The following is a 17204-nucleotide window of genomic DNA, read 5'->3' as shown; positions in this document are numbered from 1 at the left end:
TTAGTATGTGTTTTTCTTAATCATTTTTAATACACTTGACGTATTATACACTGCTAAATGTACTACTTTGTGTATTGATGCACATGTACACCTTACACTGACACTGAAAAAAATACACTAGCAAATTGCTTAAATATGCATTTTATGGAAATACAGAGAAAGAGTATTTAATGTGTTTTTTTTTTAATATATGAAATAAAAAATGTACTTTTAGTATTTTTACCTATACTTCCTTTTCATAATGGACATTTCTGAGCTTAAACCTATTTAATACTTAAAGGACTATTAAATATTATATGTTACATAGTAACTCATAACATGATCAGGATGCATCATCAGATATTAGGGAAATATGCTGAGTTTAATCACTGGCAGCTCTTGTCAGCAGTTTCTGACAGTATATATAGTAGTGTGCGAATCTGCCCAGGGCCATTTCCACACCACAGGCTGCCAGGTATAGAACACAACAGCAGGTAAACAGTGTATAACTTATTAACTCATATTTTAAGCAGATTTTTTTGTTGGTTCTTCAGTTTAAATACCACACAAAACACCAGTTAGGCCTTAAATCTCTTTAATATACATTAACTCTTTGACTCAGAGGTACAAATATATGTAAAGGAAGAGGAAAATAAAAAAAAATCCTACTGTCAGTAGGAAATAAAGGAAGGATGTCTTCACACCTTTTTACTGTGTCCACAGAGACGTTCCTCAAGATGTCCCATTGGATGAGACACCTTCAATTCCAGTCCTAGAGTAGCACACGGGGTCCGATTCTCTCTAAACAGATCTCTAAATGCTTCAACAGAACAAAACATCAACATTAAATCTAAAACCAGTCTGGATCAGGTAAGGCTCTTTAATAGGGAGTTGTGGCTGGTTGTGGTGCTTCTCGTCTCTCACTGTTTGGATTTCAGTGCTGTAGCTGCCACGCCCACTATAATGGCAATGACGGTGAACCCCTGGGCGAAGATACGCGTCCGCATGAGCATCTGAGACTGGTGGGTTTTGCCGTGTTTAAAGGCCCGAAGGCCGTACGTCAGAGCTCCTGCCGTCCCCAAACAACCTGCAGAGAAACAGACAGGAAAACACATTAATGCATTAATTGATCCACTTAGAGATTACGGAGTAGCATTTAATTATTTCAAGATTTTAAATGATTTAATAGATATTTTAAACGATTATTTTAAATATTTTAATATGACTTAGATTACGCAGCATCACACAGTTCTGGGAAAGAAAAAGAGATCTTGTAAGGCTCTGCCAAAGTTACTCAGTGCATTTATAGATAATATAACAAATAACATGTAATGAAAGTGTCTTATCTGTATCGCAGTGTGAACAACAAGAAACAGCCAGAATATCTGGGCAAAGCAAACCCAGTCTGAACAGATAAATCAGAATAAATACCAATAAATAAAATGGATTACGTTAGTAAGTGAGGAGTTCAGTTGTTGCATAATAGGTAACAGATCTCTTACATATTTGCACAGATGACTCCGTTTAACTAAATTAGAAGCCACATATCACAACCACTCTCTGTTTAACTCTGTGTTTAAGGAAGATTAAAATCATATAGGCATATAAAAAAACATCAATTAATGTGTCTTTTTTTTATACAGTGAACTCAAACGCATTAGACCAACCTTAAGTATGGAGCAAGTAGGTTTATGTTTATCTGCTGTGTTTTATGTTGCATTTGCACATATGTATCAACAATGGGCATAAAGTTATTAAGTATATAATTATAAGTATAAAGGCTGAATACATTCAGTATAAAGAGGTTTTGTTACATGTCCACCTTTAAAGGCCTGTTCTGGATTCTTGTACAATTATACAAGTCCAAGATAATTATTTGATTATTTAAACAGTCATTTCCTGTTCCTGACCAGGTTTATTTTTGCAAGGAATCCCAGCTGGACTTTGAGGGACCCTGATACTCATCTCAGAACCCCCTCGAGTCCAAAAGGAGCAAAGGTTTAGGACAAACTGTTCGGATCCTGTTAGTGTTCACGGTCCCACATCCTTCCAGACCCACTGCTGGGGAACTTACTTGAGGAATTACTACTCACAAAAATCTAATTTAGTGTTTTTCTTTTTACTTAGTCTGCTTTAATTTCTTTAATTTAGCACTGCACACATACGTCCTCTGTACACTTGGAGAGCATCAGCAGGAGATGAAAGACAATAAAGTCAGGCAGAACATTCAGATCTGAGTTTGTACAAAGTGCTAATTCCACCAGCAGCAAAACAGCTTCAAAGCATGATGCTACCACCACCACACTTAACAGCAAGTACAGTACAGTAAAATAGACCTTGTTTGGTCCAAAGGTTCCAAAATAAACTAAATGACCAGGTGGTTTCCATCCATATTGAGTGAACCATGAATAATTTCCTTTTTTCACAGTGAAAACTCTGTTTGGGTGTTTTTTTTTTTTTTATTATTCTTTTAAAATGTTCTGAATCTAAACTATGAAGAAAAACTAAATTAAATTATTTAGTAAACAAAAAAAAAGTTAAATGTTTTATATTTTAGATCATTTAAAGTAGCACATCTTGCTTAGATCTGCTTTAGACATTTTTGCACATTTTATTTATTTTTATTTATTTATTACCAGTACAAAATAAGTACAATAACAAATGTAAAGAGACTATCTTGTAGTAGAAGTTAAACAGTACAATTTAAATTGGATGATCTTTAAAAGCTTTTAGACGTCCTTAGAAGTGAAAGCTGGCTTTGTATTGGACTCAGAGCACACAGAGTGTCCACAAACATCTATTGTCCTCCTTTATTGAGTTCTGGAGGCTCAGCTGCGGATCAGAGCTGGAACTATAGGCAGGTTCCAGCAGGTCAGATGTTCTACAGGCTGCTGATATAACCTATGTTAGATACTGTTGTTCTAGATATGCAGCAGCAGAACTAATGTTACATGTTAGAGGTCATGAAGGTGTTTACCAGCTATATAAAGCCAATAAAAAGCACAGAAAGTTATTAAACACTGAGAATAACTGAGTTTAGATCTATAGATGATTATAAACACACAGCAGCAGTAGTAATAATAATAATATCTATAATCCGGCAGTAATATAATACTAATAACAGCGCTGTTACAGAGCTTGTGTAACAGTGTAGGGTATCTCACCGATAGGGACGAACGGGTTCTCCTTGGTTTTGCGGAGAAACTTCTCCTTAAAGCTCTCCTCTTTCTGCCGGGGCAGCGGGGTGAAGCCCTCTATGACCGGCGGGCTGCCCGGGTTAAAGGCTGCGGCTCCGGGCAGCGCTGTCCGCCCAGCCCGCTCCTCCTGTACCGCGCTAGAAGCGACCGCCATACTCAGTCCGGCTACTGCCTCTACTGCTGAGCTCCGTACTCACACCCATACACACACTGCACTGCACCGCCCCTACAGGCCTCCTCCTGCTACTGCAGCTACTGCCTCTACTGCTGCTGCTTTAAAAATAGATAGATAGATAGATAGATAGATAGATAGATAGATAGATAGATAGATAGATAGATAGATAGATAGATAGATAGATAGATAGATAGATAGATAGATAGATAGATAGATAGATAGATAGATAGATAGATAGATAGATAGATAGATAGATAGATAGATAGATAGATAGATAGATAGATAGATAGATAGACAAAAAATAAATTATGTTTTATAGATACATTTCTTTGACCTGTTATTTTATTATAGTGACTGCAACAAGGATATTTGTTTTTTTTTATCAATCTGCTTATCTTACTGGGTAAAATCCATAAAATGAAATTCAGAAAATAAAATCCTACCTATGCCTTATTTAAAGAAGACTTCTATTCCTACATATATTCAACTCAATATATGCAATGTAAAAGAATCTGCCAAATTAATGAATATATTGAGACAATTACATCTTGTTTAAAAATATAAATTGCTTCCTCATACCAATCTGTTACACCGTCTTGTTTTTTTGTACTTTACTTTATATGTATATAAAGATAAATAGATAAAAAATTCTGTTGTCACTGAATTGAAGTTTTTCCTTAAAAAAAAGTTATAATCTGTTTTGAAAACCTTTCTGTAACTTTTCAATGAGAAATAACTGTTTGTAACTGTATTCTCTGGAAATTCTTAATATAAAAAAAGAACATTTTAAATATACGTAATACATAAATATAATTATACATAAATATATAATTCTATATTCACGATTTTTTTGTGCTGTTTCAATATACACAAAGGAAATAAACATGTGTAATTTTAATTTCAATTTCCAGAAAATGTGAAACACTGTATATCAGTGGTCCGCTGCATTCATATTTACACATACATATCAACAAATATTTTTCTCACTTTGATCAAATTAACTCTTTAAAAAATGAATGAAAGAAACAGAGCTCTTAGGCTTCTTTTCTGTCCACGTCACACACAAACAAGGCCCTCGCGTCGCACCTCAACGTGATCACGTCGCACTTCAACGTCATCACGTCGCATTTAAGCGTCGGCACGTCGCGGTGGGGGGACTGGCGAGGTAAGATGGCGGCGCCAGAGGAGCAGGAATTATCTCAGGCTCAGACTGAGAAACTCCTCCAGTTCCAGGTACAGTTCGCTCTGCTCCCGCTCACCCACACCACTCACACCCGCCGCCCTGCGGTCTGTCCGGCATACGGGCTCAGAGCCGCCGCGGAGCTCCGAGCCCCGGTTTCGCCGCTTTAATACAACGATAGGAACAGAACAGTTAGCATCAGGCTAGGCTAAATTAAGCTAAGCTAATAGCTAGGTTAGGCTAAGCTAAGCTATCGGCCGCTCCGGGGCTGTAGCGCGGAGGCTCTCCTCGCGCTGCTGCTGCGCCTCAGCGGTTAGCAACACTGCTAACTATTCTACCCTCAGAACCAGCGCAGCCTGAGCCGATTAATGATCGATTATTATCGATAATATCGTTCAGATAGAGCGCGTGAGGAGCGCATGGGTTAGCCAGGAGCTGCCGGAGCATCAGCAGCTGTCAGTTTCCATCAACTTAGTTGGCTGAAACTTGCTGTTAGCCGGTTACTCAGCATTCAGGAGCCGTTGCTGAACCTGTAGCTCCCCTGAGTCTAATTTGGTCTAAAGGAATAAACCCGAATTAAGTAGTTCAGCCAGTTTAAATTCAGTAGTTTTAGTAGATTCAGTAGTTCTAAATGTTTAATCTCGCTGTTCACTTAACCTGACCTAACTCTGGTCCAGAATTAGCCCTAATTAACTAGTTAACTAATTCACCAGCCCTAATTATTAACTACAGTTCACATTAGGGCTGGGCGATATGGCAGAAATCTTGTTTATATCATGATATACTTTTTTAAATCGTTGGTACGATACAATTACATTATGTTGATATCAACATGCTCCGTCTTTATCTTTGGTGTTGTAATAACACACTGGTGAGAGCTGGGAGATACAGTTAAAATAGTATATCACAATATTTAAAGATGTTTTCATGATACACTTGGGTTGTAAGAAATATATCGAGAAATGTTGAGGTTGAGTGAAAACCTCTGGAATAATATATGATAAAAAAATAACAATATAATAATATAATCAAGAGGAAGATGGATGATCACAAGCCATCAAAGCAACCTGAACTGCTTAAATTTGTGCACCAGGAGTAAAGGCATAAAGTTATCCACCAAAAGCAGTGTGTAAGACTGGTGGAGGAGAACATGATGCCAAGACTTTATTAACCAGTTAAAAAATATGGCCTTAAAATGTCCTGTGTTACAGTAGTAATAGTAGTAGAAGGGGTACTACTACTACTAGGTACTAGGATGAAGAAGCTTCTAATCTTTTGTCTTTTATATTTAGTTTGTTAGTAAAAAGTTCATATTTAATTTCAGGTTATATTGGTACATTCATCGTGACATTCAAAAAAATCAAATTGTGAAATAACTTTAGTTAGATTGACACAGAAATGAAAGTGAAAATGTTCCTAGGTGGCTCATGATGATTTATATATGAGGGCTGGGCAAAATGGCCATTTTGATATAATAGTTAAGAATATAAAGGCTACAGAAAAAATGCCAATAACACTCTCAACAAATGTTTGTACCTACAAAAGGCTAAAAATGAATTTGCCAGTTCATGTAATGCATCCTGAATTCAGTGCCAGGTCAGGTAAATTGTAAATTTATGTATACTCAAATAGTGGAGAGTCATATTGGCGTTATTAAAGCATTTTCTATTACAATATTGTATCAATATGTATGTTGATATTGAATTATTGATGTTTTACAGGTTGCAGTGTAGATTCAATCACTACTGTACTAAATAGATTTTTATTAAAGGCAAAACAGATGGGTGTCATTCTTAAAACATACCTCATATGTACAGTATGTCCTAATATGCTGTTAAATAATGCAAAATCTATTATTTTTAATCCCGTACAGGACCTGACGGGCCTGGAGTCGATGGACCAATGTCGCCGCACATTAGAACAGCACAATTGGAACATTGAGGTGAGCGCTGACGGGGGAGATCAATGATTCCTTTCAGAGAGATGTTGGAGAGAGCTTTTGGCAGCTGGAGCTGCATTGTTGTGATGAGAATGCTGCTGTTTTACAGGCCGCCGTACAAGACAGACTAAACGAGCAGGAAGGAGTTCCCAGTGTCTTTAACCCGCCGCCCGCCAGACCCCTACAGGTTAACACAGCAGATCACAGAGTCTATAGCTATATCGTCTCCAGGCCACAGCCTAGAGTAAGTGCTTCATCTGTACCCTGTTACTGACGCTTACGTTTGTAAATACTATTTGTTTCGTGTCCTCATTCCTTTCTTACCTCTTTATTTTACAGGGATTATTAGGTTGGAGTTACTATTTGATAATGCTCCCCTTCAGGTTTACGTATTACACACTTCTGGACATATTCAGGTAACACTTTTCTGCTTTTACAACCTTTAATTAATTCATTATAGTTTTATTCTTTTTTTGTTTGAGTGCATTAAGGGTGTAATACTTTCCACAAACGATAAAAGCCCACGTCTGCAAGAACAAAGCAGACGTATGTAGTCTAGTATGAAGATGATCTGTGCAGAGACTCCAGCCAAAGTCCAACTTAAGCTTCCTTAATATATTTACGTTGTTCTATGTGTAAAATACATTCATTTTCAATAGGCATATATGCACCTGAAACACTACAGTACAGCCTAACGCATCCCAAATTATATTTTCAACATAAACATTTTAATAAAACATTATAGTCGTTATGGCTTTTAGAAAAATGTGCACTATAGGTCTCTGTGATATGCCCTAAACTTAACTAGTACTTTTACACTTATACTTGAGTAGAAAGCTTGAGTGGACCAAACAAGACAGGATTGTTTTTGTGCCTCATTGCAACCCTATAATGTGCAATATGTGTTCTATTTCTTAAAAGATCTAACAAGTTCTTTGTTATTTTCTTCAGGTTTGCCCTGAGATTCATTAGGCCGGATCCTCGGGGTCGTGTCACAGATCCTGTTGGAGACGTTGTGTCCTTTATTCATAGTTTTGAAGAGAAATATGGTCGATCACATCCTGTATTCTACCAGGGAACATATAGTCAGGTGTGTTTACACGTGAAGATGCCAAACATGATAGCTGTGTTTATTTAAACAATGTGTTATCCCAGAAACAAGTGAGATAAACCATGTTATTGTCATTTTAAGACAATTGTCAAGTTTATGCCATTGACCAAATGATAGTATGATATAAAAGCATAATAAAACACATGGGCAATGTTGTGCTGAGCAAAAATGATCAATATTTTCTCTAGATATTTTTATAATGTGATATTGTTTGTTATTCTAGTATGCTGTTTTATTCTAGTATGTTAACTGTGCTTCACACAGGCTCTAAATGATGCCAAACGAGAACTTCGCTACTTGTTAGTTTACCTCCACGGTGACGACCACCAAGACACGGATGAATTCTGCCGGTAGGTTGGAAATCTTTTTTATGATGTTTAGAACATATTTTCTTTTTTACATTTAAAAATCATGCCTTTAGTGTGTGTTCTCGGAAGCCTGATTTATCACATTTCTTTCTCAGAAACACGTTATGTACTGAAGAGGTGCTCACCTTCATCAACACAAGGATGCTCTTCTGGGCGTGTTCCACAAGCAGGCCTGAAGGATACAGAGGTACCCACACAGTCCGCTGTTTAACTTTTACACTGCCTTGTTTGGTGTGGACCTTTTCCTAAATAGCAGGAGTGAAGGGTATTGCACACCATGACCATAATCTGAACAAAAGAGGAGATCTTGGTCTAGATCAGTAGCCATGCTTATATGCTGCATGAAATTGGGTTAATAATCCTAATAATAGCTCAATCGGAATAGAGTAGTCTGATTGGAGCCATTCCAAATACAATTTCTATAATATTAGGTGTCTTCCAGATTCATTTCGCAAATTAAGAACAAAAAAAAGGAACAGGTCGATATTGTTTTTTTTATTTTTATTATTTTTTTTTTTTTAATATATATAATTAATAAATTTTTCACAAAACACTATCACAATACTTCAGTGTACCGGGGTTTTCTTACACCCCTGTTAATCAAAATTTCAAGGCTAAATCTAATAGATGTCTGTTGGCAGCTGTAATAGAATGAATCTCACTGTTCGTTTTTACTGTCTTTAGTGTCCCAGGCCTTACGGGAGAACACATACCCCTTCCTGGCCATGATCATGCTGAAGGACCGTAAGATGACGGTGGTGGGCCGGCTGGAGGGTCTGATCCAGCCAGAGGATCTCATCAACCAGCTCACCTTCATCATGGAGGCCAATCAGACCTACCTGATGTCTGAACGGCTGGAGAGGTGAGACCATGCTCACAGTAGCTGGGGCTTTTTTAAGATTGAGATTGTGTAAAATTTGTTACTATAAAAATGCAAAAAACACAAAGAAAACAAGTTCATATTCATAAAGTTTTAAGAGTTCAGAAATAATCAATATTTGGTGGAATAATCCTGGTTTTTAATCACAGTTTTCATGCATCTTGGCACCATGTTCTCCTCCACCAGTCTTACACACTGCTTTTGGATAACTTTATGCTGCTCTACTCCTGGTGCAAACATTCAAGCAGTTCAGCTTGATTTGATGGCTGTAATCATTCATCCGTTTTTAATTCGGTAAAATCAAACAGACTCAATTTTTAAATGTTCTCTTATTTTTTTATTAGCTGAGAGAATAATGCCAAGACTTGGCAAAGCTGGCATCAAAGCTAAATGTGCTACTTTAAAGAATCTAAAGTATAAAACATATTTTGGCTTGTTTTTTACTTAATAATTACATATGTATTCCTTTGAAGCTTTACAGTGTCTTCAATGTTAATTTACAGTGTAAAATAAAAAATAAAGAAGAAAGCAATTAATGAAATTGGGAGTGTATCCAAACTTTTGAATCGTGCCCTACTTGAAAGTTAAAAAAGGGGTTTATTTTTCCCTGGAAAGAAGATTTTATTCAGTGTTACAATTCTATATCTATTAATTTTAACTAATTGTTAAAGTATCTATTAATTGCCCTTGCCTGTGTTGCCTTCAGCTCACTGGGGGTTTTGTGTTTTATGGTTTGTTGATCTGTAGATTTATTAGTGTATTTCTTTAAAACTGCTTTGCGACGTCAGTTTCAGTTTGGAATAAAGAAACTGAAAGTATATTGTAGCCTGAAAGAGTCACTAACAAGTTATGACCGATCTGAGCTTTTTGTTACTTTAAAAATGTGTTCTCATACAGAGTTCCCCAATGGTGGAACAAACTACCTTCCACTACCAGATCAGGAGAATCTCTCACTATCTTTAAGAGACTCCTGAAGACAGAGCTCTTCAAAGAGCTCTTACTCTCCTAACACCTCTAACTAACTACCTTCTACTACCAGATCAGGAGAATCTCTCACTATCTTTAATAAACTCCTGAAGACTGAGCTCTTCAAAGAGCTCTTACTCTCCTAACACCTCTAACACACTAACTACTTCTAACCTCATTTCCTCCTTCCCCTCCCTCACTCCTCTATCCTATTATTCCCCTTTGACCTCCTTTTATCCCTATCCAAAGATGTTTTACCTTTAAACTTATTTTACATTGTACTTGACTATTGTAAGTCGCTCTGGACAAAAGCGTCTGCCAAATGTAATGTAATGTAAAAAAATGAATAGAAATGTTTCAGCCAAACTTTCAGTCTGTCTGTACAGCCTCTTGATTCTTGTCTGTGTGTCTGCTCGTCTCTCTGTCTGTCAGGGAGGAGAGGAACCAGACGCAGGTGCTGCGGCAGCAGCAGGACGAGGCGTACCTGGCCTCCCTGCGGGCGGATCAGGAGAAGGAGCGGAGGAAGCGGGAGGAGCAGGAGCAGAAACGGCAGGAGGAGGAGGCCGTCCGCCAGAGCGTCCTGGCAGAGGAGAGGAGACGCAGGGTCAGCAGCTCCGCCCACAATACACAACATAAACACAGCATACCACAGAACACCTGGAGTTAATCAAATCCACTATGATGGTCATCAGCATCACATGACTGATTGTTGCTTATAACCAGGGGGAAGTCAGTAGAATCAAATGATCTGATCAGCTTAGGGAGCTTTGGGGGTTCTGTATTTTCTATGTTTAATGTTTTGCCTGATTCTTTGTCCTGTGATCATGTTTCTGTAAAGCTGCTTTGTGACAACACCAGTTGTAGAAAGCGCTATACAAATAAATTTAATTTGATTTGATGGCTGCACCGCATGATAAGGAGATTATTTACACAAAAAAGTAACATTATTTTAGGTAATAGTATTGTTAAGAATATGTTTTAAATCAAGGTCAAATACAAGAAAATTCTTAGGTGATACTGGTAAATTAAGAATTTTATTCAGCATTTGTTTTATGATTTGATGGGAGTTAAAGCTTTATAACCACCAGTTAGCATTATGTAAACTGTTAGGAACAATACCCAAATCATCACACACTCGTCTGAAACCTGAATGAGTTTTTCAGTAATATTAAAAAGTCTTGCTGATGCCGTTTGACTCTGTTATCTGTGAGTGTGGACTGAAGACTGGATTAATTGAGTGTTTTGTCTGAACCTCGGCCTTGTGAATAGCTGTAAGGGGCGGCAGCTGTGCTGTGAGAGACTGATAACACTGTAAAGGCTGCTGGTTCTGTGTGTAACGGCTCTCTGCTCACATGTTTACAGACACTGGAAGAGGAGAAAGAGCGGAAGTCCGAGTGTCTCCCCCCGGAGCCGGCAGCGGACGACCCGGACAGCGTCAAAATAGTGTTCAAACTGCCCAACGACACACGTGTAGAGCGGCGGTTCCTCTTCTCTCAGTCTCTGGCGGTAAGACCCTCCTGTAGCCTAGAGAATTTAATTTAAACTATTATTTACATTCCACTTCTTCACTTACCTGAAACATGCAGTTAAAAAAAGTGCTGTACTGGTACACTTAAAGGATAGGTAATCAGTAGGAAATGAGAGCTAGTGTGTGCAATGGCTACATCGGTCTAAGGACAGAAGCCTTATAAACCAGCTTTGTTAGTCTAAGCCAAGTCCGTTATACCGGAAATAATACACACCCTAGAGTTGGAGCTACAACAACAGATCCCAGTAATGTAGTGCTTAGTTTAGTTTAGCACACTTTTATTAACATTACTAACATTAGTTAAACTACCGTTAGGCTAACGCAGCTATCAGTTCATAAAATTAGGTTCTTTAACTACAGATAAAGTTCACATGAGACGGTTTGTAATGTGCGAACAGTAAAAACACTCAAGTTAACTATTAGCTGATTAGCTTTAGAGTATGACTCGTCGTTTCATGGTAGAAGTTACTGAACTCGTATTTAACTGGATTGTGTAGATTCAGCCTCCTCAACTTGGCACCCCGAATGAACTTCAGTGCTGGGGAGGGGTGGGCGGGGCAGACTCTGGTGTTTTGAAATTGGACTGCTGTAGCTGTTTCACATGTTCACTCCTTTTCTACAGAATGTACCTTTCTAATGAACAAATTAAAAAAAACCCTTGTAATGAACAATTTTTTTCCCTGTCATTTCAGGTAATCTATGACTTCCTGTTTTCCTTGAAAGAGACTCCGGAGAAATTCCAAATTGTAACGAACTTCCCGCGCCGGGTGCTGCCCTGCCTGCCCACAGACGAGCAGCCAAACCCCCCCACGCTGAAGGAGGCCGGCCTGAGCCGGTCGGAGGTGCTTTTCGTGCAGGACCTCACAGACGATTGACATTTAACATAACTCCTCCCCCTCCTCCTTCTTCTTCTCCTTCTTCTTCTCCAGTCGCCCCGCCCCCTCCGGCTCCCTGTTTCTCTCTTTTCGGTTCTGTGAAACGGCCACTGTGTACAAGGGATCACTGAAATTTACTTTAGTTACAATCAGGATTTGACCCACCCACTTAACCACTCAACCAACCAACCAACAACCTGTGAACCACCTGCCCACATATCCTCTCTCCATCCCTTCTTCTCTCCCTCTCTCTCGCCATCTTTTCCTCCCTCTATCCCATCTTACCCACAGGTAACACGTTCTGTGAGCTGAGTGCGAAGTTAACAGCCCTGTAAATACAACCTAGATATTTAAAGACAAGCCTGAATACAGTCCCATATTTTTTTTTTTGTTTCTCTTTTCTTTTTCTTTTGGTTTACTTTTGTTTTTTAACGCAAATCAAAGTCGAACATCTAATGTATCTTCCATACGATGACCAAATGAGTGTTGATCGAAGTATCTGACGGGATGTCTGCAGCGCACAACAAAATTTAAAACGACAAAAAAAAAAAAATAAATAAATAAAAGAAACCCTACGAAACTACGAAAGGCCACATCTTTTCTATGTGGCTCTGTATCTATAGTAGTAAAGTCTGCCCATAGTGTGCCTGTGGTAAATCATGAATGCCTACTTTGCCCATCTTCCATCTGACTGGGCTGGTCATGTAAAGATGTAATATTCCAATTCTAAATTAAACATTTTAAAACGTGGTGGTGGTTTGACTTTGGTAACACTGAGTGATGGTTCCAGCTCTTGGTGACCTCTGCGGACATCGCTAACCTTACAGCCATGTCGGTTTTAATATTTTTGTAGGTATGTGGAAAAACAAACCAAAAAAGAAAATACATAAATAAATAAAAATATCATGCTATTATTATAATTACGGGTTTATTTTATTTTATTTTATTTATTTTTTTGGACGAGGGGTCTTGCTTCAGTGTGGTATTGATGATGATGATAATAGGTTTTGGGTGTCTGCTAAGAAAAATAGAGCACAATATGAGCTTAATCATCATCATACTGATATTTTAATACTGTCAACCATGCGATATTTACAGTACCAGTCAAAAAGTTTGGACACACCTCCTCTTCTCATTCAATGTGATTCTTCTTTCTTTTAATCATTTTTTTACACTGTAAATGTAATATGGAAGACTATATTAAAGCTATACAGAAAAAAAAAACATGAATACCAGAATATGATTGTTTTATACTTTAGATTCTTCTAAGTATCACATTTATCTTTGAGGACAGATCTGCACACTGTTGGTGTTTTAATGATTTTAATCTCAGTGTCTTCATGAGGGAGAGTCATCTGGATTAGTTTTTTCAGCGTCTTGAAGGAAGGAGTTTCTGGAGGTGCTGAACAATAGTTGCTGCTTTTTCTTCACGCTGTGAAGCTCCAGCTCATCCCAATTAAAATCACATCAAATCACCATCTCAGTTCATCAGCTTTTGATCGGGGATTAATGTGGAGGAATAACACTTTTTTTTTTTTTTTACTGTTTACAGAATTCCGTTTGTGTCCCTTATTGTTTTCATGTTTTTAATATTAATCTACAATGTAGAAAATGCATTTTATGAGAAGAGAAGGTGTGTCCAAACTTTTGACTGGTGCTGTACTATTTATAAAATCCTAGAGCAGAGTACTGCACTGCCCTCTAGTGGCCTGGAGGGGGGGGGTTAAACACAACAGTATACACTTGACCACTTCTGACACCAATCTTTACATGTAAACTAATCAATACAAATCCATATTGTGTTTTTTATAATTGATAAACTATTGCAAAACAAAATATTGTGATATGATATTGCTATTTTCTTACACTCCTACTACTGAGTGAACTCTATTGGCACAGTGCAAGAAATCTTCAGGCAAAATGATGAATTCTTTTTTTCTATTTCTCCTCTTTTTTCTTGTTTAAGGAGCCACTAAAATATTAAGCATATTTATTTCCATTAATTAATTCCATAAGTTTTTAGAAACATTTCCTAACCTTTTAAAAAACACTTTTATTGTGGCAATTTCCGCCTCAATCATCTGTCTTAAGGCTCAAACAGCTGTTACTCTGCCCCCCCCCTAAACCCATACATCACCCAGTGCTCCTCCCAAACTTTAGTCTTTTTTGAGTTTGAGCTGAAGGTGGATTCAGCTAAAATCAGGGTGTTTATTTAGCCTTTAAAGCAGTGATTTCTTAAGTCAGCGTAGTAATGGTATACATCATACATTTATTAGTGAACAACCCTCTCAAATCAGCCACAACAATTGAAAAAAATATGATTGCACTACTCAGTAAAGCAGAACTAGCAACTTTCATTTAAAAAAAGTACAAATCTTAAAAATTTCAATCAGTATACAGATGTGTGTATATAATAATACACTTATACCTAGTTATATGTTAAATGCTACAAACAATATGATTCAAATGGAATGAAAAAATTATAGCATTAAGAACCATTTCCTATATATAATATATATATTAGATTTTTTATTTTTTGAAGGTGTTTTTTTTATTATTTTTTTCTTTTTTTTTCTTCCAAATACAAACATGGCAAAAATGAGGTAACTGTAAATGTGCAAGTACCAAAGCAAAAATATCTTCCTAACACAGAACACATGCCCCTGGCCCAGTTGGCGGCTGGGTAGTCTGGAGTTCAGGCAGCGACCCGTGGAAGCCAGGGGGGCTATTAGAACAGTAAACAATCCACTATCCCACAGCAAGAAATCATTGGTAAACAATCAGTGGCATCTACGGAGCAATCAACAAATCACAAATCCTAAATAATAATAGTTCTTTAGCTGCTTATTGGAACACAATTTTTGCACCACACAAGCTGTGAGATTATTTATTAATTGGATCACAGAAAGACTACAAGATTTTTTTATTTTTTCATGTGTTTTTTTTTTTTTTGTTAAATGTTTATATTTTTTCTTGTGTATTTATCCTTACGGTTTCAGTACATGTAACACTGAGGTTTCGGAGGAATCGGGTTACTGTGAAAATTTCCTTATAAATCTAAATAAGAGTACATATTATAAACAGCCATTAGGTTTTTTTCCTTTTTTTGTGTGTGTGAGTAATCCCCCAAGCTAAAATGCTTGTGTTTATTTTTTTTATGTATTTATTTATATTTTATTTATTTATATATATATATATATATATTCATATATGGCAACTGAATTCATTTATTTTATTTTTTTTTTACATTTTCATATTTTTTTTTTTTTTTTTTTTTAAATCATGTAAATACCGTTTACAGATAGTGCTTGGTTAGAGTTAAAAGTTAACGTTAAGGTAAAAGACCCTATGGCAGGTACATCTTTTCAACAGTTTTGGTGAGAGCAAGCTTTGTTTTTATTTATTTTTATAATCACATTTTTTTTTTTTTTTTTTGAATACACAAATTTTTAAGGCAGATGCACTTGATCTGATCACCCGGGCAGTAAGTAAAAAGAAGAGTACGCACGCGTCGAGGAAACACGCCGACAATGGTGATTATTAACAGTAGCCTAAAGTTAAAACCTGTTTCGTTTTATTTTATTTTATTTTTTCCTCCTTTTTTAAAAAGTGGAAACCCCTGTCGACACCGTTAAACGCCGCTGCCACCGACCGTCCAGCAGGGGCACTACTAGCACTGCATGCTGTGAGGAATACATTATGATTCATAGCAAACTATTGCATTCCCTTATGTGAATGTAGCAACATACCTAAAATAGAACATCTAGCACCTTTTGCACTATATGGCTTTCGATTATCTAGATTCCAGGCAGCTGCCGAGGAACAGCAGAAGCAGTAATGTGGTCGGGAGCTGAGACGAGTCTCAAAGCGGCCTTTTCTTACCCCTCTTTTACCCCTAAACCCCCCACTATTACCACCTGTCTGTTTCCCCTCACTGTGTGTCATTCCTTCTTCTTTTTATTTTATTTTTTTATTATTAATATTATTTTTATTATTACGTGAGTACTAGTAGAGTAGCGCAATAAAATCTTGTAGTCATTCGGTTCTGTTACAAATGTGTGCAGTACAATGCATGGCAGTTTTCAGCTGAGCCGGAAGTCCCCAATCCCCCGGAACCCAAAGCCAACTAGAGCTTAAAATAAAACAAAAAAAAGAATTTAAAAATAATTCTAAGAAAAGAAATAAAAGAGAAAATGGAAAATTCGAAGAGAAGAACCGATATAAACCCAGCTGGGATCTGATCTGGTTAGACATGCATGCATACTGTTTGTGCACAATTTAAAAATAACAAAAAGAGAGAAAAGAAAAGAATAGAAAAGCGAAACAGTCGTCCACCCATTTCTCTTAAACGTCTCACTGAAAATACAGCTTTTCCATTATTTTTTTTCCTCCTTTTTCTTCGATATTTTTCATGCAAACACTGTTAAAAGCATTTTTGCTTTATTTTTATTTTATTTTATTTTTTTGTCTCGTTTTCTTTTCCTTTTTTTCTTCATGTTTATTTCAGAAGTTGTTTAGGTAGGATAACGATGCACTCAGCTGCACGCTCTTTTTTTTCCACGGGATCACAACCTTTCAAAAAAAACAAACAAAAAAAAAAAAGACGTAAAAGCATCTGTGATCTGTGTTTGTTAATCATACGTGTAGAAATGCAGAAAAACCATTAAATAAATAAAAAGAAAATTTAGAAACCTTTAGAAAAAACAATAAACAGTTATGTTTAAATGTTTCAAAGTCGAAAAAAGTTGAAAAGCGTTGTAAAGAAGTAATAAGTAAGGAGTTGAAGTAAGGAGTAACACTCGTACAGACGTGTGATTGGCTGCAGTGACGGCGTTTGCCTATTCTCACTTATTAACACTTAAATCTGTCTATGAATCTTTTGTTGGTTTATTTTTTTTTATATTATTATTAATATTGTTATTCTGTATTTCCCTTCTCGCATGCCGGTCTTTACATGGAGTAATATTATTAATAATAATAATAATAATAATAAGTACTACCGATTA

At 36.9% G+C, this 17204-nt stretch overlaps 2 protein-coding genes across 2 annotated transcripts; one reads left to right on the top strand and one right to left on the bottom strand.

Annotated features, from left to right (window-relative positions):
- Nucleotides 1-557: 557 nt before the first annotated feature.
- On the bottom strand, nt 558-3388 carry higd2a (HIG1 hypoxia inducible domain family, member 2A). The gene is made up of 2 exons (XM_007245599.3): nt 3144-3388; nt 558-1066 (listed from the first exon to the last, which is right to left on the bottom strand). Exons 1-2 carry the CDS (start codon nt 3328-3330, stop codon nt 900-902), a joined length of 354 nt encoding a protein of 117 aa, XP_007245661.1. The 5' UTR covers nt 3331-3388; the 3' UTR covers nt 558-899.
- A 1086-nt stretch (nt 3389-4474) lies between these two features.
- faf2 (Fas associated factor family member 2) lies at nt 4475-12948 on the top strand. Its single transcript, XM_022676332.2, has 11 exons — nt 4475-4584; nt 6405-6473; nt 6580-6714; nt 6810-6886; nt 7422-7560; nt 7846-7931; nt 8045-8136; nt 8634-8811; nt 10228-10399; nt 11158-11301; nt 12016-12948. The coding sequence occupies exons 1-11, from the start codon at nt 4522-4524 to the stop codon at nt 12196-12198; spliced, it is 1338 nt and encodes a 445-aa protein (XP_022532053.2). The 5' UTR covers nt 4475-4521; the 3' UTR covers nt 12199-12948.
- Nucleotides 12949-17204: the final 4256 nt, after the last annotated feature.

The sequence above is a fragment of the Astyanax mexicanus genome, chromosome 19 (assembly GCF_023375975.1).
Source record: "Astyanax mexicanus isolate ESR-SI-001 chromosome 19, AstMex3_surface, whole genome shotgun sequence".
Lineage (NCBI taxonomy): Eukaryota > Metazoa > Chordata > Actinopteri > Characiformes > Acestrorhamphidae > Astyanax > Astyanax mexicanus.
The sequence above is the reverse complement of the archived record's forward strand: the minus strand, read 5'-3'. Positions and strand labels throughout refer to the sequence as shown.